This window comes from Apus apus, chromosome 1 (genome assembly GCF_020740795.1).
Source record: "Apus apus isolate bApuApu2 chromosome 1, bApuApu2.pri.cur, whole genome shotgun sequence".
Taxonomy (NCBI): Eukaryota; Metazoa; Chordata; class Aves; order Apodiformes; family Apodidae; genus Apus; species Apus apus.
The window spans coordinates 24,882-47,267 of NC_067282.1; the positions used below are offsets into that span (position 1 = coordinate 24,882).

The 22,386-nt window shown below is 63.1% G+C and overlaps 1 protein-coding gene across 1 annotated transcript in view; it reads right to left on the reverse strand.

Annotated features, from left to right (window-relative positions):
* Positions 1-1,601: 1,601 nt before the first annotated feature.
* Positions 1,602-22,386, reverse strand: part of DCHS1 (dachsous cadherin-related 1) — a 53,690-nt gene continuing 32,905 nt past the window's right edge. The window contains exons 8-21 of the mRNA XM_051608640.1: positions 21,015-21,111; positions 20,741-20,898; positions 17,208-18,042; positions 16,442-16,681; positions 15,889-16,014; positions 15,497-15,706; positions 14,077-14,940; positions 13,506-13,619; positions 10,545-10,756; positions 10,229-10,383; positions 8,584-8,714; positions 7,850-8,136; positions 6,894-7,032; positions 1,602-6,654 (exon numbers count right to left, since the gene is read on the reverse strand). Of these exons, the coding sequence (XP_051464600.1) occupies positions 4,040-6,654; positions 6,894-7,032; positions 7,850-8,136; positions 8,584-8,714; positions 10,229-10,383; positions 10,545-10,756; positions 13,506-13,619; positions 14,077-14,940; positions 15,497-15,706; positions 15,889-16,014; positions 16,442-16,681; positions 17,208-18,042; positions 20,741-20,898; positions 21,015-21,111 (6,183 nt within the window). The 3' untranslated portion in view covers positions 1,602-4,039. The remainder of the gene's footprint in view (positions 6,655-6,893; positions 7,033-7,849; positions 8,137-8,583; positions 8,715-10,228; positions 10,384-10,544; positions 10,757-13,505; positions 13,620-14,076; positions 14,941-15,496; positions 15,707-15,888; positions 16,015-16,441; positions 16,682-17,207; positions 18,043-20,740; positions 20,899-21,014; positions 21,112-22,386) is intronic.

The window sequence follows — 22,386 nt, forward strand, 5'->3', positions numbered from 1 at the left end:
GGGGACCGGGGGGTGACGGCCGAGTCCTGTGCGAGCGGCCGTGCTGCCCTCCGGGCCGTGCTACCCCCCGAGCCGTGCTGCCCCCCCGGGCCGTGCTGCCCCCCCGGGCCGTGCTGCCCCCCGGGCCGTGCTGCCCCCCCGAGCTGTGCTGCCCCCGCCGTGCTGCCCCCCGGGCCGTGCTGCCCCCCCCGGGCCGTGCTGCCCCCCGGGCCGTGCTGCCCCCCCGAGCTGTGCTGCCCCCGCCGTGCTGCCCCCCCCCGCCGTGCTGCCCCCCGGGCCGTGCTGCCCCCCCCGGGCCGTGCTGCCCCCCGGGCCGTGCTGTCCCCCCGGGCCGTGCTGCCCCCCGGGCCGTGCTGCCCCGCCGTGCATCCCCGGCCGGCTGCCACCGGCACGGGCGGCCCGCGGCTCCCGCGGCTGCTCTCGGTTCCCCCGCCGTCCCGGCAGCTCGTCCTGCCCACCCCGGGACCCCCGATCCGGTTGGCAGGAGCGGTGCGGGGGCACCGGCAGGTCTCGGGGCTGCGGGTTGGGAAGGGGCTCTGGAAAAGGTGCCCCAGCCCCGCGGAGCCCCCGGGCGGCGGGGGCTGTGAGCCCCGCTGCCCCGGCCGGTCCTTGCCCCGCCCTGGCTTGGCCCCGCGCCGCTCAGCGCTTCCCGGCTGCTCTCCTGCCGCGGCAGAGCCCGGTCCAGGGCAGGAAGAGCCGGACAATGGGAAAACCAGCTGCCCGGCCGGGCTGCCGCGGCTCCCACGGGCTGGGACCGTCCCGTCCGGAGCCGGGGGGCCCGGAGGGCTTCTCGCCTCGGCAACAGCACGAGGGGGCGGGTGCTGGGGCAGGTGACAGCCCTAGGGCAGGCCAGGGCTGTGGCAGTCCGGCCATTCTCCTTCCTGCTGTGTAGGCACCAGCACTTTTCCACACATGGCACTGCTTCTTCCAGGCGACCCTGGGTGCGGGGTCTGCCCAGCTGGAGCTGGCCCGGGGTGCTGGGCAGTGAGCGCTGCCTGGAGCTGCCCCCCGCGGGTGGAGCTGCTTTGGGCAGAGCTCTAAGTGGGATGAGATTTGCAGATTATGTCCTGGATCTGTCCGGCCAGCACAGCTTAAGTTGCCGTGACAGAGCTAATTGCTCCAACCAGCATCTGCTGCCAGCCAGACCAGCTGCTCTGCAGCAGGAGGGGACACCAGAGCTCCAGCTTTAAGCCCGGGTGCCCTGGCTGCAGCTCTGCCCGCCCAGTGTGCTGTGCTGGTCCTGCGGGTGGAGGTGAACGTGCCCCCTCCTCGGGACAGCCGGGATTGCCCGAGGTTGGGCAGTGCCAGGGGGAACAGCAACACCAAGGTCCTTCCTGCTGGCCAAAACCCCAGCTTTCCCAGCCTGTCTCCAGAGCAGAGCTGCTCCAGCCCTTGGATCGTCTCCAGAGTTCAGTGATCTCTCGATCAGGCCGTGCTGGAGGAGGTGACCTGCACCCCGTGCTGAGCTGGGGGAAGGCAGCAGAGCTGCCCAGGGGCCAGAGGCAGCCCCAGCACAGCCCACATGTCCCAGCTCCCCCACCCACGGAGCTGCCCCGAGCAGCCGTGATGATGCCCAGCTCTGTACAAACAAGTGTGGTTTATTAAGGCATTTTTTGAGAGGTTGGCACTTGGGTCCAGGCTGTGCTGGAGCGGCCCAGGGTGCAGGCCGATGAGCAGCGCCCAATACATGCAGCTCAGCGAGACACGATACAAAAGGTACAAACAAAGTAGAAAACAGGACTCGTAGTACAATGTGTAAAAATAAATAACTGGAGGCTCGGCTCCTGGCTGGGCTCAGCAGCCTGTGGCTGTGTCCCCCAGACCAAAGGGGGCTGCTGTGTGTCTGACCCTTCTCCATGCGTGCAGGGGGGTGACCTGTCTGTGCTCCCCTGTCCCAAACATGCAGGGGGGAGTGGGGCTGCCTTGTCCCCCCTGGCCCCAGGTTGGGGGGCACATGGTGCCCCCAGGGTGCTCCCCACAGTGCCCAGGAGCGCCCAGCCCAGCCAGGGGAGAAGGGCTAAGGGGGGGCCTGCCCCAGGAGCCACCGTGGCCATCCCCGTGGAGCGGGCAGAATCCACCTCCCCTCCCAGAGCTGCCTTGGACCCCCCTGGTTCCCAGGCATGGCCCTGCAGCCCCCTTGGTGCCAGCACCCTGCTCCCATGTCACTGCCTGGTGCCCAGGACGGCTCCCAGGGCACCTGGCACCCAGTGGCAGGTGCGTGGTGGGGAGTGGGGTGCAAGGCTGTGCCCGTGGCATGGGGACACCCACAGAACAGGCAGGGCGGGGACTTGTGGCACAACGGGTGGCTGGGGCTGAGTGGCAGGGGGGCTGCAGCCACTGGTGGTTCTCAGTGGGAAACAGGGAGTGGGTGAACGTGAGGGGTTTTGGCTGCTGTGATAAAACGTTTAGGGCTGGGGCTGCAGCCAGGGGGCTGACATGCTTTGGCCTGAGGCTACAGAGTGCATGAGGAAAGTGTGGCGGGATGAGATTCCCCAGCCCCTCCTGAGGAGCTGGCTGTCCTCCCCCACACCACGGACGTGCCCAGGCCCAGGCTGGGTGCCCAGAGCTGCCGCCATGACCCGCGTGCCCTTGCTCTGCACCCACCTTCCTGTGTGGGTCACCCGTGAGCACCTCTGGCCTGGCTGGCAGTCCCTGGGACTGTGATCCCAGGGCCAGGCCAGCCGTGCCCACTGTGCCGTGGGCAGCTGTGGGCTGCGGGGCTGCCCCGGGGCCAGCCTGGCACCGGCTGCGTGCGCAGCGCTGGGGCAGGACGGGGACCAGCCCCACTGGGTGCAGCTCTACCCCTGCCCACAGCACCAAGCAGTGGTGCTGGGCAGCTCCTGTGCAGAGGGCTGGGGCCCAGGGCTGGGGTTCCGGCACCTGCCCCCATTTTGGAGACTGTTGTGGTGAGCATGTCACACCGCAGGGCCCTGGGGGAGGCCAGCTGCCCAGTGTCCCTCCCTGCTGGCTGCCACCGTGATTCTATGATTCTATGTGGCTCCAGGCCATGTGGCTTTCTGGGGTGCCCCTGCCACCTGCCCCCTGTGGCTGCAGGCTGGCCATCAGGCCAGGGGCAGATGGAGCAGGAGGTCACTGCCCTGTGTCACCAAGCAGCCACACAGCTGCCTGTCCCGTGCCAGGTGTCTCGGGTCAGCTCCACTGCAGCTCTCAGGCTGCTGCTGCTGCCAGCCCTGCCACACAACCTGGGCAGGGGCCGTGTCCCAGCCCCTGCCAGCCCGTGGTTCCAGGAGCAGCTTCTCCCACGCTGAGTAGGGCACCTGCCTCCCAGCCCAGGCCCTGAGAAACAGCAGCTCTGGGAAGGAGATCCCTCAAAAGGGTCCCATGCAGTGGTGGGAGGTGGAAGGACTCGAGAGACCCCAGAGGATCCCCTTCCCCCCCACAGCCATGGACAGGCAAGCAGAAAGTGGACACTGCCTCCTTCCCCCCTCCAGCCTGGCTGGGATGGGTCTCTGCCCTCTGTCAAGAAGCAGGTTCAGGCAGGACGGGCAGGACGGGCAGGCTGCAGTGCCTGCACCTGCCGAGCAGCACATCCCAGCCCCGGGAGGATCCCCCTGAGCCTTGTCAGCTCCTGCGGGGCCGGCTCAGCGGGGCTGTGGCGGGGCTGGGGCAAGTGGCCGGGGAGGGGCAGGGTCTGTGGGCTGCAGGAGCCCAGCCCAGCAGGGCAGGGAGCAGCCGTCTGCCCCCGGCCTCCCTCAGAACACAGAGTACCATGAAGCACCATCCTGCCCGGTGCCAATCCCAGACACCGTGAGCAGTACAAGGAACCGTGGCCCCAGGGAGCTGGCACTAGGGTCAGCAGTCCACAGGGCAGCAAAAACAGCTCCAAATCTCCCAGACTGCAGGGAGTGACAGGAGCCGACAGCCCCAAAGGACACAGGGACCCACAGCCCATGGAGGCCCCGGGCCAGGCAAGGCGCTGGGAGAGCAGGATTAGCACCCATGAAGAGCAGCCCCGGGCTCGGCCCCGCTCCTGTCCCCACGGCTGCAGGGTGGGGCGGAGGAGTCCACGGGCCCAGGTCTAAATCCTGAGCTCAGCCTCCTCGGGGGGCTCCAGCGAGTGCTCGGCACTGATGGCGGAGGCAGAAGGCCCCTGTGAGATGCCAAAGGGCGAGACCACGGGGGAGCGGGCAGCCAGCGGGGACAGCGAGGGGGAGAAGCTGGGCGACATGGCAGAGGATGAGATGGAGCCCTCGTGGCTGATGGGCGAGCGGCGCAGGGTGGACGGGAGCGGGAAGGTCCTGCCTGGTGGCGGCTTGGGGGGCACAGATTTGGCGCCCGGATGGGCCACTGAGGTGATGAGGGGCGGGGGGTCAATGCGGGGCTTGGGCTCTGCCTTGGGCTTGGTCGGGAAGGGCTTGCGCAGGGAGCTCTCATCCTTGAGGCGGGCGATCTCGGTGAAGACGCTGGCCAGCGGCTGGAACTGGGGGCACCAATTCAGCAGGTAATCCCAGTTGTAGCTGCCACGGAGCTCCTCATCGCTGGCCACGATGGCGGTGAGCGAGCCCTCCACGGAGGGCTTGCCATCCTCCGGGAAGGCGTAGTCCTGAGGCTGGGAGGAGACGCTGAGGCCGCAGCGCACGCCCAGGAAGGCGCTGCCCCCCCCGTCCTCACGGTACAGCGTCGGGGCTGGCCCCGGCAGCAGCAGCCCCGAGCCCTTCTTGCTCTTGAACCACTGGGCGCTCTCGAGGGCGGTTGGCTCGCAGGAGATGTCGGAGAGCTGGTCGGCGTCCTGCTGGATGCCGGAGTCAGGGCCACGGGCTGAGATGTGCTCCTGCATGGAGGCCGTGATGCTGGCCACGCGCGGGTACTCGTTGATCATCCGGATCTCGTCGTCCTCAGCGGCTTCGGCAGAGCCTCGGCCACTGGAGTGCGAGGGGTCCAACGAGCCCCCCCGCGTGTAGGGCCCCACCGGCTCGCCCCCATACCCCGGCAGGGCCTGGTGGTAGATGTGCTCACCCCCCGGCAGCGCCGGCTCCTCACGGCCCAGCTTCTGCAGGGAGCCGCTCTGCGCCCGGCCCAGCCGCCCGTCCCCCTCCGGCTTCTCACTGCCCCGGCGCTGCCGGGACCGCACCAGCGCCAGCACGATGGCCACGGCGGCCAGCACCACCACCACCCCCAGCGAAGCGGCCACGGCCACCAGCAGCAGGTTGAGGTCGGGGGCCAGGCCGAAGGAGGTGTGTGTGACATCGATAGTGACCTGCGCGGAGGCGGAGCGGGAGGCGGGCAGGGGGCTGCGTGCCTGCACCTCCAGGCTCATCTCCCGCGGCTCCCGCTTGGCGCGCCCGGCAGCGGCCTGGGGCTGGCTGTCCACACGCAGGAAGATGGTGCCTGTGGTTTGGTTGATGGCGAAGTATGGCGAGGGCTTTGCCAGCGAGTACAGCACGACGCCATCGGCCCCCTCGTCCTCATCCGTGGCCAGCACGCGGCCGATGCTCTGCCCTTTGCGGGCACCCTCGGGGACCTCAAAGTTGAAGGAGGGGCTCAGGAAGATGGGGTCATATTCGTCCTCCCCTGTCACCAGCACCCGCACGGTCACGGTGGCAGAGGCGTTGCCAGTGTCAGTGGCCCTGACCAGGAGCTGGAAGGCTTTGGCTCGTTCGTAGTCAAAGGTCAGTCGGGAGCGCAGCTCCCCGGAGCTGCTGTTGACGGCGAAGGCGTCCCGGCCTTCCGCCATGCCGGGCTGCCCCACTGGCTGCTCCAGCACCGTGTACCGCAGCTCCCCGAACACGCCGCTGTCCGCGTCGATGGCACGCAGCGTGGTGACCAGCGTGCCAGGAGGCAGGTTCTCCCGCATGCTGGCGCTCAGCACCTCCACCGGGAAGTAGGGCTTGTTATCATTGACGTCCTTCACCTCGATGGCCACGGGCACCAGCGCAAAGTGCCCGCCTGGCAGGTCGGTGGCCTGCACCACCAGGGCGTGCAGCGCCTGTGCCTCCCGGTCCAGGGGCCGAGCCAGGCACAGGGCCCCCGTGCTTTCATGGAGCTGGAAGAGTCCCTGCTGGTCCCCCGAGCTGATGGTGTAGTGAACGTGGCCACGGGGCCCCGAGTCAGCGTCGTGGGCCTGCAGGCGCAGCAGCTCGGTGCCCGGCGGTGCGCTCTCGCTCACAGCCGCACGGTACTCGGCACGGCTGAACACCGGCGGGTTGTCGTTGATGTCCTGCACCGTGATCAGCACCGGCACCGTGGCGCTGCGCTGGGGCAGGCCCCGGTCCGAGGCCGCCACAGTCAGGTTGTAGACCGGGACGGCCTCAAAGTCCAAGGGCTCCACAAGCACCAGGGCTCCCTGCGTGCGGAGGTGCCCCCCTGCCCAGGCCACCCTGCTCTCCACCTGGAAGGCGTTGCCGCCGTTGCCGCTGACGATGGTGTAGTCAAAGCCGGCGTTTTCCCGGGAGAGGTCGGCATCACCTGCCTCCAGTGTCAGCACCGTGGTGCCAGGGCGCAGGTCCTCGGGGACACTGGCATTGTAGCATGGCGCCTGGAAGCTGGGGCTGTGGTCATTCACATCCAGCACCTGGAGCTGCACTGTGGCCCAGGATGAGAGGCTGGGGGAGCCACGGTCACGGGCCTCCACCACCAGATCCAGGGTGGGCTGGCTGGCGTTGAACTCCACCTGACGGATGGTGAAGAGGGTCCCTGTGAGGGAACAAAGCCAGAGTCAGCACGGGGGCAACAGGGAGCCAGGAAGGGAGTCCAGGTTACTGGCTGGAGGAACAGGCATCCAGGACGCTGTAGTGCCTTGATGGCCACCCCACCATGTCTGCCTCAGCGGCCACCCCAGGCAGTGACCTGGGGAGGAGCTGGGCCTGGGCCAGCCCAGGGGCACCTCCCTCTGCAGGCCCCATCCGAGCGACCCCCAGCGCAGCCCCACGCACCGTTGCTGGGGTCGATGGCAACGTCAGGGCTGGGCACAGCCAGGTGGAAGGTGACATCCCCGTTGCTTCCAGAGTCCGGGTCAGTTGCACTCACGGTGAGGATGCTGCTGCCTGCAGTTGTGTGCTCTGGCACTGCCACCTGGAAGAGAAGGAAGCCCCAGTCAGCACCAGGTCCCCCTCACCTGGAGCCAGCCAGCAGGGCTGGGAGAAGCTCTGGGGCTGGCCAGGGCAGCGGCGGCTGAGGTGGCCCAGCTCATGGCTGGCCAGGGCCTTCCCCAGCTCTGCACCAGGGCCATGGCTGGCACATGAGGGGGTCTGTCCCATGTGCACAGCACCCAGCATTGCTAGTGACTCCCAGCCAGCTTCAGCATCGAGCTCCTGATCCTTCTCTCTACATATCTCAGCTATTCTGAAGAGCTCTTTAATAGCTGATATTTTTTCCACAAAATATACTTGATATAAATCACAAGAGTTCTTGTCCTTCTGGTGTGCCAAACAGCACATACAAACAGAGGTTCCACTGCTCTGTGCCCTCAAGCTTTTCTGTGGCTTCCCAGCCTCTTGCACCTCTGCCCTAGAATGCAGCACATGGCATGGACCAGCTTTCCTCCTGTGATCTGCCCAGGGAGATCTGGGCCAGGTCTCACCTGAAACACTCATCCAGGTTGTGACCCATCTCCCACCCTTCTGGCTGTCCCACCGTCCCCACCCCTTCTAGCACACTCCATCTGCAGGACGCTGGGCAGGCCCCGTGGCTGCTGGTCCCGGGGCCACATGCCTGGTTTCAGCCTCCTGTCCAGGCCACAGCGACAGCACGAGGGGTGTGGGTGGGAGCCCAGGGGGATCAGACCCACCCACACCAGGGTCTCTGTGCCTCCTCAGCCCGGTGAGGCCAGCGGGGGCTGCCCAGGGGCCCCAGGACGGCTTGGGCTGCCTGGCACACCAGTGTGCTGTACCTGGTAGAAGCCCTGGCTGAAGGTGGGCGCGTTGTCGTTGACGTCCTCCACGAGGATGGTGAGGTTGGCCTCGGTGTGGTGGCGGCCGTCGGAGGCGCGCAGGGTGAGGCTGTAGCGGCTGCGCTGCTCGTGGTCCAGCGGCGCCGCCAGCGCCAGGCGCCCCCCGAAGCGCAGCACCGAGAACCTGCCCCCCCCGTCGCCCCCTGGCACCAGCCAGTAGGACAGCGCAGGGCCCGAGTCCACGTCGTTCCCGGTCAGCTGGGCGATCTGGGTGCCCAGCAGCGTGTCTGCGGAGAGGCGAGGCATGAAAAGCAGCCCCGTCTCCCTGGAGATCTGGCTCCCCTGGTGGGACACCAGCCCAGACCAGAGCCTGAGCACCGGGGAGAAGGGGAGATGCTGGGGAAAGGTGAGGTCTGGGAGTGGCTGGGCAGGTCACGAGTGGTACAGGGGCCATGGACAGAGAGCAGGCAGGGCAGCTCGAGCCTCCCTAGCGTGGGCAGGGGCCAGGGATGAGTTGGGAATCCAGCTGGTTCCCTCAGGACACAGCTGCAGCACTGGGGCACACAAACCCCACTGCTGAAGAGCTCAGGGGAGGTCAGTGGGAATGGGCACAATCCCCTTGGCAGGGGGACAGAGAGGCCTCTCTGGGGGCTCCTCCCACAGGTGTCCATGCACCTCAGCTCGTGCCCTTGGCGGGGTGTGAGCCCCTTGTGGTGAGGCTGAGCTGCACTTACTCTCTGGGACCCGCACTTCCCAGGGGAAGGGGATGGTGGGGCTGTTGTCGTTGACGTCCATCACCACAACAGTCAGCGTGGCAGAGCCCACCAGCGGAGGAGTCCCTCTGTCCATCGCTGTCACCACCAGGCTGTGGGAAGCACAGGGGTCACAGGGGCGTGGGCAGGCGTGGGGGGAGCACAACACCCAGAGCATGGGGGACACTGAGTGTGTGCACAGGGCTGGGCTGTGCCCGTGCAGGTGGCCGTGCTGTGCACAGCATCTGAAGTGTCAGGGGCAACTGATACGTGTGGAGCATCTGGAGCACATCTGGGGGCAGTGGGTGTGCACAGTGAGGGTGTGGAGGGCCGGGCAGCAGATGCACCCACAATGAGGTGAGTGTCTGCAGGGTGGTGGGCTTGTGCTCAGCACCTAGGACACAGGATCAGGTGGTGAGCATGGGCACAAGGGTCTGGGTGAGTGGTGGACTGTGGATTCACACCCAGCCCTGGCACGTGGGCCATGCTGGCAAGGCTGGAAGCTTTGGCAAGCGGAGGTAGTGAGTGCACCCAGAGCATTTCCAGTGTGTGCAAGGGGCAGGGGTCTGGAATGCAGGTGGGAGATGAGACAGAGCATGTTCTGGGGTGCAGAAGACAGGCATTTGGGGCATATCTGGGTACTGGGGGAGGCATGGAGCTTCTGTGGGATGGTGGTGGGCATGTGGATGGAATGAATGCCTTAGGCCTCCTCATGCCTGGAAAGGGGTCCTACAGAAAAGCTGGGAAGGGGCTTTTTAAAAGGGCATGTAGCAACAGGACCGGGGGAATGGCTTAAAACTGGAAGAGGGGAGATTTAGGTCAGACATTAGGAAGAAATTCTGGGCTGTGAGGGTGGGGAGACCCTGGCCCAGGTTGCCCAGAGAAGCTGTGGCTGCCCCATCCCTGGCAGTGCCTGGGCTGGTGGGAGGTGTCCCTGCCCATGCAGGGTGGGACTGGATGAGCTTTAAGGTCCTTCCTACCCAAACCATTCTGGGATTCTGTGATTCTATGAAGAAGGGAGAGAGACATGTAGTCCCAGCTGGAGCATGACTGTAGGGAGAGAAGTACTTGAATGGGAGGCAAGAATTGTGCCTTGCATCTGAACCATGACTTGTAAAAGGGCAGGGGAAGATTCATTTCACTGTGTGCAGTGTTTGCCAACTGCTTATCCATGGGTGGCTGGATTATGTCCAGAGCCTGTGGGCACTGTGAGACCTGGGCTGCCTGCAGCAGGACTTGCCAGAGGGCTCAGGGCACAGCCCAGTGCCCAGCAGGGCAGAGGGTGCAGGGCCTGGGACGGGGCTGTGTGTGGCCTGGACTAAACAGGGAATGGTGCAGCCACTGGAAGGAGTCTCCCCACAGTCTTCTCAGATTTGCAGACACCAGGCTGAACAGAGCACTGGCCCATCTCATGGCCAACTGTCAGTCCTTCAGTACCACTTGCTCCCCATGTTAGCACCAAGCCTCCATTCCTGCTGTTTGGCAAAAATGTTTTACAGACAAGGCTGAGAACCCTTTGGGTGGCACCAAGTAGTCGAGTACCCCCTGCAGTACATCCCCCTGGGGATGCTGCTCCACAGCTCTGCCTCCTCGTATCTGCAGCACAAGGGAGTCTGGCTTCACTCACCGGGTCTGGGACCAGATCTCCCTGTCCAGGATGGCAGCAGTAGTGATGGCTCCGGTCTGGGGGTCGATGTGGTACAGCCCTGCCATGGGCAGGGACTGGTTGATGCCATAAGTCACCTGCCCATTCACTCCCTGATCCAGATCATCTGCCAGGACCTACAAAGCCACGCGAGGGGTTCAGCAGAGCAGCCATGGAGCCCTGCAAGGCTCGACCTGCCCACGGGTGGGCCTAAGGCCAGTCCCACAGCACAGTCCCCACTCCTCCCCCAGCAGAGGGCCTGGGGGCCCAGCTGTCCCTGCCCGTGCCCCAGGGATACCTGGATGACGGGCGAGTCGTAGCTCTGGGACTCCCAGATGAAGGCCACATAGTTCTGCAGCTGGAAGCGCGGCAGGTTGTCATTCACGTCCTGCAGGTTGAGGTTGATGGCCATGAAGCCAAAGGAAGCTGCTGTCTCTGCCTGCACCACCAGGCGCAGCCGGGGGCTGGCCTCAAAATCCAGGCTACTGGAGTCCTGGACTGAGATGGCACCTGGGAGCAGGGAAACGGCAGGATGGGGTGAGGGATGCACCAGCACGTGCACCCCTCAACTTCTCTGTGGATCCCTTGCACTCGGTCCATCCCTCTGCCCGCCCATCTGCTCACAGACAGAACAAATGCCCCAAGCTCCTCAGAGCCCTCTCCACACTGACAGCCTTCTCACCAGCCCCAGCCAGCTGCCCAGGGTGACAAATCCTGCACCTCGTTCAGGACAAGCAGCTTCTGCTTGCATCAGAGCGTGCAGAGACACCACCCAAGGTATGGCCTGTTCCACAAAGAGCTGCTCCACCTCAAGCCCCATACTGCTCCACCAGCTCACCAAGCTCCAAGCCAAAGTCACCCAACTGCAGCTCTCAGTCTGGGTCAAATCCTGAGGAAGACACTGGAGGAGCTGCCAGCAGTTCTGCTGCTTGGGGTCTGGGGACAGACATCCACTTATTCTCCTGGGCTTTGGTAAGGACTAGGCACTGCTGTCCCACCCAGGAAGGTGGAGGGCATCCAAAGAGATGCTGAAATGACTGGCAGCATTCCTCCAGGCACACATCCAACTGTGAGGAGGAGGAGCTGTGCTCCTGTGGCTGAGCTGGGAGCCTTGCAGAGCCTCACCCCCTGTAGCCTGTCTCAGCAGCCCGACACGACCACCAGTGAGCTGGTCAGAGCAGATGTAGCCTCAGGCACTAGAGCTGCTCCGTGGCCTTGGACAAGCTCAGCTTCTGCCCAGGAGCTCTGCTGCCAGCTCTGACCAGTAACACGAGCTGGACCCAGGCCATGCATCCAGGGATGGAAAACATGGATCATGGCCACAAGCCGGGCTGGGAGAAGGGCTCTGTCCTCTCCTCCTGCCACCCAGGGACTGAAAACCAGCCGTGCTCCCTCGTTCCTCTGGCACCACTTGGAGGTCCTGCCTCCAGGGCTGGCTTGGCCCAGAGAACATGCAGGGGGAGCAGTCAGCAGCAGAGCCTGCTTCACCTTCTGAGGGGCTCTCCTGCCTGGGACAGAGGCAGCAGAGCCTGAGGTGCCCCTGTGGGGCTGAGGGTGCCCCTGTGACATTCCCCTGCTCTGCTCTTGTCCACAGCAGGCACCTCAGTATACAAAGCTCTCACCCAGCTCCCTGGGGAGGAGATAAGCCTGGGGATGGCCAAGCAGGGTCACGGACTGGTGACCAGCCCATTGTCACAGCAGGGCTGAAGGCCAGGGGCCTGGTGTAGCCCTGCCTGGTGGTGGGCTGGGGGAAGGAGTGCAGCTCTGTGCCAGCCCCCTCCCCGTGGGGCTCCAGCACCCACCTCATGCAGCCCCTTGCCCTGGGAGCTGGGGCTGCAGGGGGCACAAGCAGTGTCAGAAAGTTCTCTGTCAGCCTGGGATCCTGTCCCAGACCCAACGATCAAGCAGGAACAGAGAACATGATTTTAACAAGAAGCTCCACCTTGATGTCCAGGCTCCAAGGAATGACCTTCTCGTATCATACAATCATAAAATCATGGAATGGTTTTGGGTTGGCTAGGACCTTTAAAGGCCATCTAGCCCAACCCCCTGCAGTGAGCAGGGACATCTTCCAATAGACCAGGCTGCTCAGATCCCTGTCCAATCTGGCCTTGAATGTTTCCAGGGATGGGGCATCTAACACCTCTCTAGGCCACCTGGGCCAGTCTCTCACCACCCTCACTGTAAAAAATTTCTTCCCAAGATCTCATCTAAATCTCTCCTCTTTCAGTTTAAAACCAGCACCCCTTGTCCTATCACTACAGGCTCTGCTAAAAAGTCTGTCCCCATCTTCCTTATAGACCCTTTTAAATATTGAAAGGCCCCAATAAAGTCTCCCTGGAGCCTTCTCTTCTCCAGGCTGAACACTCCAACTCTTCCAGCCTGTCTCCAGAGCAGAGCTGCTCCAGCCCTCCCATCATCTCCGGGGCCTCCTCTGGACTCTCTCCATGAGCTCCATGTCCTTCTTATGCTGGGGGCTCCAGAATTGGACAGAGTTCTTCAGGTGGGGTTTCACAAGAGCTGAGTAAGGGGGGACAATCCCCTCCTTGTCCCTGCTGGTCACGCTGCTGGTGACATAGCCCAGGACACAGGTGGTTTCTGGGCTGCCAGAGCACATCACCAGTTCATGTCCAGATTTACACCCACCAGTACCCCCAGTCCTTCTCCACAGACCTGCTCTGGATTCCTCCAATCCCCAGCCTGTGCTGATACCAAGGGCTGTGATATCCCAGTCTCTTTCCAACGAGCTCACAGCAAAGCCCCCCTCACCCTGTGTCCAGCCAGGCTGTCCCTGACGCCAAGGGCTTTGTGGCCTGTCACAGGCTGCCCTGTGAACCCCATGGTGCAAACAATGCCAGCTTGGCCTTGTGTCACTGGGCAGCCACCTGCAACTGGCTTCACTGCTCTGCCTGGGTCATTGTCCCCCAGAGCACCACGGGGGGCTGCAGCACCCGGGACTGCCCAGGGACCAGCCTGGTGCGCAGCAGAGGCTCCCTTAGGACGCCCTCAGGACATGGAGTGGGCCCCCAGGCCAAAATTGTGCTGGGAGCTGTGCTAACAACCTCTGGACCGTGACAGGCTGGTGTCCATATCCCAACACCAGCATGACTTAATTTACTAGTATGGAGGTGTGGACTGTGCCCCTGTGCCTCTGGGGGCTCTGAGCTGTGTGACAGCTGAGCAGGCACTGGCAGAGCACTGGTGGTCTCCCACTGGTGGCCTCCCACTGGTGGCCTCCCACAGGGGCATGGTGCCCTACCTGATCTGGGCTGGATGAGGAAGGTGTTCTTCTCATTGCCACTGACAATGCTGTAGGTGATGTGCCCCGAGGAGCCCCCGGTGTGAACCGCCTGGATGCTCACCACAGCAGTGCCTGGAAGGGAGGAAACGGTGGCAGCAGAGGCTGGGGGCAGTGGCAGAGGGTCAGGGGGAGTGGGCAGCACACGCTGTGCCACAGAACACAGCTCTGCCTGAGGACACTGCTGCCAGAGGGAGCGAGATCTAATGGTGACTCTGGGCTGAGAGCCAGGACTCATGGCCTGGCCGTGCCCCCCTGTGGTCTCACTGTTCCCCCTGGAGACCTTCCAGGAGCAGCTGGGCACCTAGGACTTCCTACAGTGACCTGAACACCCTGAGGCAGGGTGTTCCACCAGGAACAGGCAGGATCCAGGTAGGATCACCACCCTGAGCAGCCTGGGCACCAGGCAGACCCTGCAGTCCCTTCAGTCTGCCCAAAGCATAATGGGGCTTCCCAGGACCCTGCTTTGAGTTTCCCACAGCTCTGCCAGCCCAGCACCCACTGCCCTCCTGTCCTGCCCCACAGCCCATACCTGGGGCAGCATTTTCTGGCAGAGCCACCTCACTGGTGCTGCGGGGAAAGCGCAGCCCCTGGTAGGACTCCTCCTGCACCTGGATCACCACCACGCCGGTGGAGGAGAGCGCCGGCTGCCCCAGGTCTGTGGCCAGGATGAAGAGCGTGCGCTGGTGCTGGCTGAGCGAGCCCAGGGGCTGCAGCAGCTGGATCTCCCCGGTGTAGGAGTTGATGGCGAAGGCGGGGCTGGGGGTGGCCAGGCGGTACAGGATGGAGGCGTTGGCACCTGCATCCCTGTCCTCGGCCCTCATGGTGGCCACCACCTGCTTGAGCGGCGTGTGGCGGGACAGGCTGACAGTGAGGGGGCTGTGCAGGAAGGTAGGGACGTGGTCGTTGACGTCCCTCACGGTGACGGTGACGCGCACGGCCGCGCTCCGGGGCTCCCAGGGCGCCGAGTCCACCGCCCTGGCCAGGAAGCTGTAGCCGGGGCAGCGCTCCCGGTCCAGCGCCTGCGCGCTCCTGACGCGCCCGCTCTGCGGCTCCACCTGGAACATGCCAAGCGACTCGTTGCCCAGGTAGTAAGAGACCTGCCCATTGGTGCCCTCGTCAGGGTCCTCAGCCTCCAGCTGCAGCACCAGGGCACCGACAGGCAGGTCCTCGGGCACCTCCACCGTGTAGCTGGGCTGAGCAAAGCGGGGTGCGTTGTCATTCAGGTCCAACACCCGCACGGTCACCGACATGGTGGTGCTGCGTGGGGGGGTGCCGTGGTCCTGCACCAACACTGTGAGGCTGTAGGAAGCAACTTGCTCACGGTCAAGGGCACGTGCAGTGGAGAGGACACCAGAGACTGGGTCTAGGCTGAAATCCTGCCCAGGGTCTCCATCTGGAAAAGAAGAAAGGGGATAAGAAGACAGCATGACTATAACAGGTAGAAGGAAGGACCTGCCCTGTGCTTCCCTGAGAGGACAGCATGAGCTCCACCCCAGCGAGGGTAGAGTGAGCTGTGCTCTGTAAGGCCCCAGTGGGACCGAACCTCCTTGGTCCAGTTCTGTGTGTGTGTGTCAGGACTGCGTACAGCAGCTTAGGGGCCAGTGCTGCTGCCCCAGGGACCCCCAGATAACACATGGCATGGTAACAGCAAGGAGCTCACTGAACAACCTGTGAGCAACAGGTGAGCGCAGCCAGGAGAGGAATGGAACTAGTCCAAGCTTGGGGAACTAGACAAGAGCCTGGGAATGTGGGCATGCAGCCCTGCAGTCCAGATCTTAGGGTGCTCTTTACTGGGGCCAGAGAAACTAGAGGGCTGGGAGGTGGCAGCAGAGAACTGAAGGGAAGAGGAGCTGCTACAGGTGATGGCGCCCAGAGCCACGTACAACCCAGGGAGAACAGCCCTGACCTACTTGCCCAGCCAGAACCCAAGAGCTCCCCGTGCTCCTCACCTGCCAGCAGGTATTCCAAGCGCCCGTTCTCGCCTCCGTCGGGATCAGAGGCCCGCAGGGTGTAGAGTGCCACATGGCTCTGGTTCTCTGGGACCTCCAAAGAGCAGGACTCGCTTTCCAGCTGGGGTGTGTGGTCGTTCTCATCCCCCACTGTGATGCGCACGGTGGCCTTGGAGAGGTTGGGGGGCAGGCCCCCATCCCGGGCATAGACTGCAGGGACACAGGGCAGGCTGCCACCCGCTGGCTGGGAGCCACCACAAATGCCCAGGCCATCCCAGGGACAGCCAGGCCTGGGATCACGGGCATTCCTGCATTTTCAAACCACCCAACAACCCACAGACCCCCCCACTGCCCATGGCTGCCCCCCTCTGCCCCCCTGAGCACAGCCCTACCCGTCAGCACGTGCTGCTCCTGCTCCTCACGGTCCAGGGCTCGTGTGGTGACAATCAGCCCTGTTTGTGGGTGGATGGAGAACGGCCCCCCAGAGAGACCCCCATAGGACACCTGCCCATTGGCACCTGCAGGGAGAAGCCTGGTCTGAGGGCAGCCCAGCAGCAACCCAGGAGCCTCTCAGCCCTGCACCTCTCTGCTCTCAGGCTTCCCACCCAGGGGTCACACAGGCTGTGGGACAGGATAATCAAGGATGTTGGCAAGTAAATGGGGCAGAGATGTGTGGTGGAGGGAGGGAAGTGTGTGGGAGGGAAGATGGGCCAAGGAACCTCCAAGGAATAAAGGCCATTGGTTTGGGGAGCAGAGGGAATCACAGCTTCTCCCAAGATCCAGCCCATTTCTCATCTCCAGGCCAGGAGATGATCCTTCCCTCCATGGCCAGCCAGGCTCTCCAAAGCAGGTGTAGGGGAAGAGAGTGCACCCAGTCCTGGGTGCTGCATGTCCAGAAGGGCCCCTGACCAAATTGGGCAGCTCAGCTTCACCCGGCATCCTCACCCAGGTCCTGGTCTGTGGCCAGCACCTGCAGCACAGGGCTGCCAGCTGGCAGGTTCTCCATGATGAGTGCTTCATACTCGGGTTTCTCAAAAGTGGGAGCCTCATCGTTGACATCCAGCACCAGCACAGCCAGCAGCTGGCTGGCGGAGCGGCGCGGGAAGCCGTGATCCATGGCCACCACCGTCAGGTTGTGCTGCGCCACCTCCTCCCGGTCCAGGGCCCGCACGATGGAGAGCGCGCCTGCGGACACCGAGGGGGGAGCTGGGACCAGCCGGCACCAGGACCCACTGTCCCAGGACAGGGCCACCACGAGGCTGCAGGAGCTGGGTGAGCCAGCTGCTGTGCTGGGGGGTTTCCACACCACACACCTCCCTGCTCCAGGTTCCCCAGCCCACACCCACCTCCTTCAGGACAAGGGGCAATGGGCACAAGCTGGAGCACAGAGGTTCAAGCTAAACATGAGGAAAAACTCCTTTACTGTGAGGGTGGCAGAGCCCTGGGCCAGGCTGCCCAGGGGGGCTGTGGAGGCTCCTTCTCTGGAGACATCCCAACCCCTCTGGAGGTTCCTGTGGGACCTGCTGGAGGTGACCTTGCTCTGGCAGGGGCTTGGACTAGATGATCTGCAGAGATCCCTTCCAACCCTGGCCATTCAATGACCCTATGACTCCTGCCCCCCATGCATCCCCCTGTACCCCTGCCCCCTCCTTGGCCCCGCTGAGGTCCCCACTGTCCCCATGGCCCACCCTGTGCCCTGCTGGGCCCTCACCAGTGCTGGGGTTCAGGTGGAAGCGGCCGTCACCATTGCCTGCTCGCAGTGAGTAGCTCACACGCCCGTTCTCTCCCAGATCACTGTCCTGTGCCACCACATGCAGGGCCACAAAGCCCGTGGGCTGGTCCTCCATGACGCTGACGGCCGCAGGCGAGAGGAACTCGGGTGCGTTGTCGTTTTCGTCGGTGACAAAGACGCGGGCGGTGACGGCGGCCGAGCGGCGCTGGCTGACGTTGCGGGCCTGGTCCGTGGCCTCCACCACCAGGAGGAAGGAGGCAGTGGCCTCCCGGTCGAGGCGCTGGTGGAGGGTCAGCAGCCCCGAGCGGCTGTCGAGCTGGAAGGGGGCCCCGGGGGGCTCCTGGTGCCGCAGGGCGTAGCGCACCTGGCTGTTGGGACCCACGCCGTCCCCGTCCAGCGCCTGGAAGGTGAAGATGGAGGCGCCGGCCTGGGTGTTCTCGGGCACCACGATGGTGATGGGGTCTTCAGGGAAGGTGGGCGCCTGGTCGTTGCAGTCCTGCACGTGGATGTGCACCAGCACCAGCCGGCTGGAGGGGTATCCGTGCTGCGTGTCCTCCGCGCTCACCTGCAGCACGTGCCGGGGCCCCGCTTCGTAGTCCAGCTCCCGGGCAGCGTAAATCTCCCCTGTCACACTGTCAACCACGAAGGTGCCATCCCCACCACCTCCTACCAGGGTGTAGGTCAGCTGTCCTCGCGCGGGGGCATCCGGGGGGGCCACTGAGCCGATGACAGACCCCGGCCTGACCCCCTCGAGCGGGTGCAGGGTCAGGACAGTGGCATCCGGCCGTGGCAGCACCCGGGAGGATGGCAGCACCTGCGGGAGAGGCTCAGTCAGGGGCACAAGAGGTCCCCTTGGGGGGATAGCGGGGAGGGGGACACGGGGCCTGCAGAGAGGTGTCAGGAGGCAAGGTCACAGCTCCTCTGGCCTAACAGATGAAGAGAAACCTGAGGAACAGACTGAGAACACACACGGTTTGACGGGGTGAAAGATGAGCCTCACCTGGGGAGCCAGGGCAGGCAAGGACAGACTGAGCTGCTGACTGGGCAGGGACAGCTCAAGGGGATCCTACTAAAGAACAGCAATACCTGCTGGGAGGGTGCCAAGAGGATGGGCTCTTCCCAGGGGTGCCCAGTGCCAGCACCAGAGGCCAAGGGCACAAACTGAAGCACAGGAGGTTCCCTCTGAACACCGGGAAACACTTTTCACTGTGTGGGTGACCAAGCACTGGCACAGATTGCCCAGAGAGGTGGAGTCTCCATACCTGGAGACAGTCAAAAGCCATCTGGACATGGTCACGAGCAACTGACTGGATGGCCCTGCTTGAGCAGGCTGGTTGGACAAGATGATCTCCAGAGGTCCCTTCCCACCTCAACAATTCCATGAGACTGTGATGGTGTGATCATGTTAGATGCTGCAGAGGCAAGACATACCAGCAGAAACAGTTCTGTCAAACATAAGCAAGAGTGGGCAAGGAGAGGTAACTCTCACCCAGATGAGATAATGGGAAGAAAGACAAATCCTATCACTATTTTCATTAGAGATAGAGAAGTTAGTCTGGGGATGAGATGTGCCTGTGAATGGGAGAGGATGCATGAAAGAATACAGCAAACCTGTCAGCCCAGAGGGGCACCAAAACTACACAGCCACATTACAGGGATGCAAACAAGCAGTTCAGGGACAGCCAGACTGGCCTCTGCACCATGACAGCTACAGAACAACTGTAATGACACCAACAGCTACAGAGATGGCATCAGAAGGAGATGGAATGATCTGGACGAGGGGCAGACTGTATCCTCAGCAAAACTGGGAGGGGTGGTGACACTCCAGAGGCCTGTGCTGCCATTCAGCATGACCTGGACAGGCTGGAGAGTTGGGCAGAAAAGAACTTCATGAGGTTCAATAACGGCAAATGGAGGGTCCTGCACCTGGGGAGGAAGAACCCCAAGCACCAATATAAGTTAGGGGTGGATCTGCTGGAAAGCAGTTCGGAGGAGAAGGATCTGGGTGTCCTGATAGACAGTAAATGATCCATGAGCCAGGAATGTGCCCTTGCTGCCAAGAAGGCCAGTGGAATCCTGGGGTGCATAAAGAAGTGTGGCCAGTAGGTCCAGGGAGGTCATTCTCCCCCTCTGCTCTGCCCTGGTGAGGCCACAGCTGGAGAACTGGGATCAGTTCTGGGCTCCACAGTTCAAGAGAGACAGGGAACTGTTGGAGAGAGTCCAGGGGAGGGTAATGAAGATGACTGGGGGGTTGGAGTATCTCTCTTATGAGGAAAGGCTGAAAGAGCTGGGACTGTTCAGCCTGGAGAGGAGAAGGCTGAGGGGAGACCTTATCAATGTTTACAAGTATCTAAAGGGTGGGTGCAAGGAAGATGGAGCCACACTCTTTTCAGTAGTTCCCAGTGTCAGAACAAGGGGCAATGGGCACAAGCTGGAACATAGGAAGTTCCATTTAAATATGAAGAAAAACTTTACAGTGGGGGTGACAGAGCCCTGGACTAGGCTGCCCAGGGAGGCTGTGGAGTCTCCATCTCCAGAGATGTTCAAAACCCGCCTGGATACAGTCCTGGGTTAAGTGCTCTAGGTGATCCTACTTCAGTGGGAGAGTTGGACTAGATGATCTCTAGAGGTCCCTTCCAGCTCCAGCAATTCTGTGATTCTATGGCACAAGCGCGGGGTGGGGTGGCTACAGGCAGGCGTGCCAGGCTGGCACACCCTGCTCTCCACAGGCCCAAGATCTGACTGCCCAGGTTCCAGCCGCACTCCCACGCATGTGGGAGATCCCTCATCAGACTGAGGAGAGGCTCAGAGTGAGTGTGGGTGTCTGGCAGGACTGAGCAACCAACGGGCTCCAGGGCAGGGATGAGCTGGTCTCTGCAGACACAGCCCTTGGAGCTGATGTTCACTTCTGACAGGTGCAAGGGCGAAGCTGAGCATGTTACGAACTTGCTGACACGTGGGAAGGCACTGCCAGCACTGAGGAGCAGCACAACAGCAAACAAGGAGAGTCAAAGGGCCTTGGGAACTGCAAGAACAGGGAAGGTGTGAAATGGGCCACTGAGCAAGTGCCTTCCCCAGGGGCATCGCAGTCTCTGCTGTAGCAGGAGGCCCATTGCCAACAGCACAGCAAGGACTTGGCTGTCTGGGCCACCAGGCTGTGGGCTCTGGAGCTGCAGAGACAAGAACACCCTGCATGTCAGGAACAACGTTTTCATTGGGAAAGAACTAATGTCTCTGTGCAGGGGACCTCTAAGGTCTTCTCTGCGACAGCACATCTGGGAGGGGGCTGGCTGTCCACGTCTGCAGAAGACAGAGCTGCTAACCAGGAGTGCTGTTGACCGCTTCACGAACGAGAGCGTGCCCAGCGGCAGGGGGACCCGTGTCGCCCCACCCAGGTGCTCCACACAGATTTTAAGGCTGGACCAAGAGCCGAGCACGGGCAGAGGGTGCCGCGGGCGGGAGGTGGGGGGGAAGGCTGCCGAGCAGCCGGGCGGTGCCCTGGGGCGCGGTACCTGCAGGCGGAGGCTCGCGGCCGCGCTGCGCGGGGGCGCGCCCCGGTCGCTGGCGGTGACGGTGAAGAGGTACTCGGCCCGCTCGGCGCGGCGCAGCACCGCGGCCGTGCGCAGCTCCCCGGTGGCCACGTGCAGCGTGAAGCGCTCTGCCCAGGCGCCTGCGGGGAGAGCAGAAACGCTGCGGGGACGGGCAGAGGGACGGCAGGGGCAGGCGGGGAGGGAGGGAGCGCAGCGGGGCAGGGCAGCACCCGGGAGTCACTCCTGCAGCTCCTACCTATCAGCGAGTAGACGATGGTCCCGTTCTCACCCTCGTCGGGGTCCTTGGCCTGCAAGGAGGCGACTAGAAGTCCCGATGGTTTCTCTTCCAGCACCTGCAGCACAGCGCAGGGAGCGGCTGAGCGCGCGGGGCACTTGCAGCGCTCCCGCACAACCCCTCGCCCAGCACGGGGTCTGCACCTTCCCACACCTGCCCAGGGCACAGAGCCCCTGCAAGACCCACAGGCTGTGCCTGAGGCTGGACAAGATGGAGAAGTCCACAGCAAAGCTGGGGAACTCCACAACCAGCTCAGCAGCGCTGGGACTCAGTGGCGGGACGCTGGTTCACCCAGGTCCTGGGAAAGCCCGGGGCTCCACAAGAGCCCTGGCTCACTCTGCCCCAGCACGCCCTGCACTGCCAAGCTCGGCAGCCAGGCTCCATGACAATGGGCAGCGATTTCCTCCTTTCCCACCAGCCAGCCCGGGGACACTTGGCATCTCTGGGAATGCAGCTGGCAGCTCTTCCTGGGCTTGGACACCAGGGCTCTTGGGGCTTTTCCCTCTCCCCTTTGCTCCTGGCTAGCAGTGCTGACTGCTTCTCTGCAGGCACTTAGGACCACCGTTTTATGCCAGTGCAGCACAGTACCACAAAGACACTAAACAGGCAGGTACTCAGCTAAGCCACCCCCCAAGGCCAGTTCCCAGCTTCCTGACACACCACACACAAGGACCTCATCTGGACAGTCATGGAAATGGGAACATCCCCATGGCTGCCCCTCACCACCTGCACCCACCTGTGCCTGCTGGTGGGCCTGCCTCTGCTCCAGCCCAGCCTCCCCCCACCCACCCACCCCTCCTGGCAGAGTAGCCCCTTCCACCCCAAGACAAACCACACTCACATCCTGAGGCCACGGACCTCAAATCCACCCCCCCCAGCACGGCTCCCCTGCAGAGCCGGCTGTGCTGGGTGGTCTCTGGTGGTGCCACTTCAGTGTAGTGACCACAAAGAGCCCAAGGAAAGAGGCTGCAGCCCCTGGGAGAGGGAAGTGTTAATGCTCTTGCACTTTGAGGGGAGACCAGAGGAGCTGGACTTGTTTAGCCAGGCCAAGCAGTGATGTGACTGCACTCTGTAAACACTGGGGAGAGGGGAGGGAAATTCCAAGGAGAGAGAAGAGCTATTTAAGCAAAAGCACAATATTGGCACAAGAACAGATGAGAATAAAGTGGTCAGAAATTAGTTTAGGCTGGAAATTAAGAGATGGTTTCTAACTACCAGATCAAGGAATCTGGAACAGCATTTCACAGCAGTGATGGAGGCAGAAGACCTTCTAAATATAGCCTGGCTGTTTACGAAAAGGAGTGTCTGCGTGGACACCTCGGAGTGGGGCTGT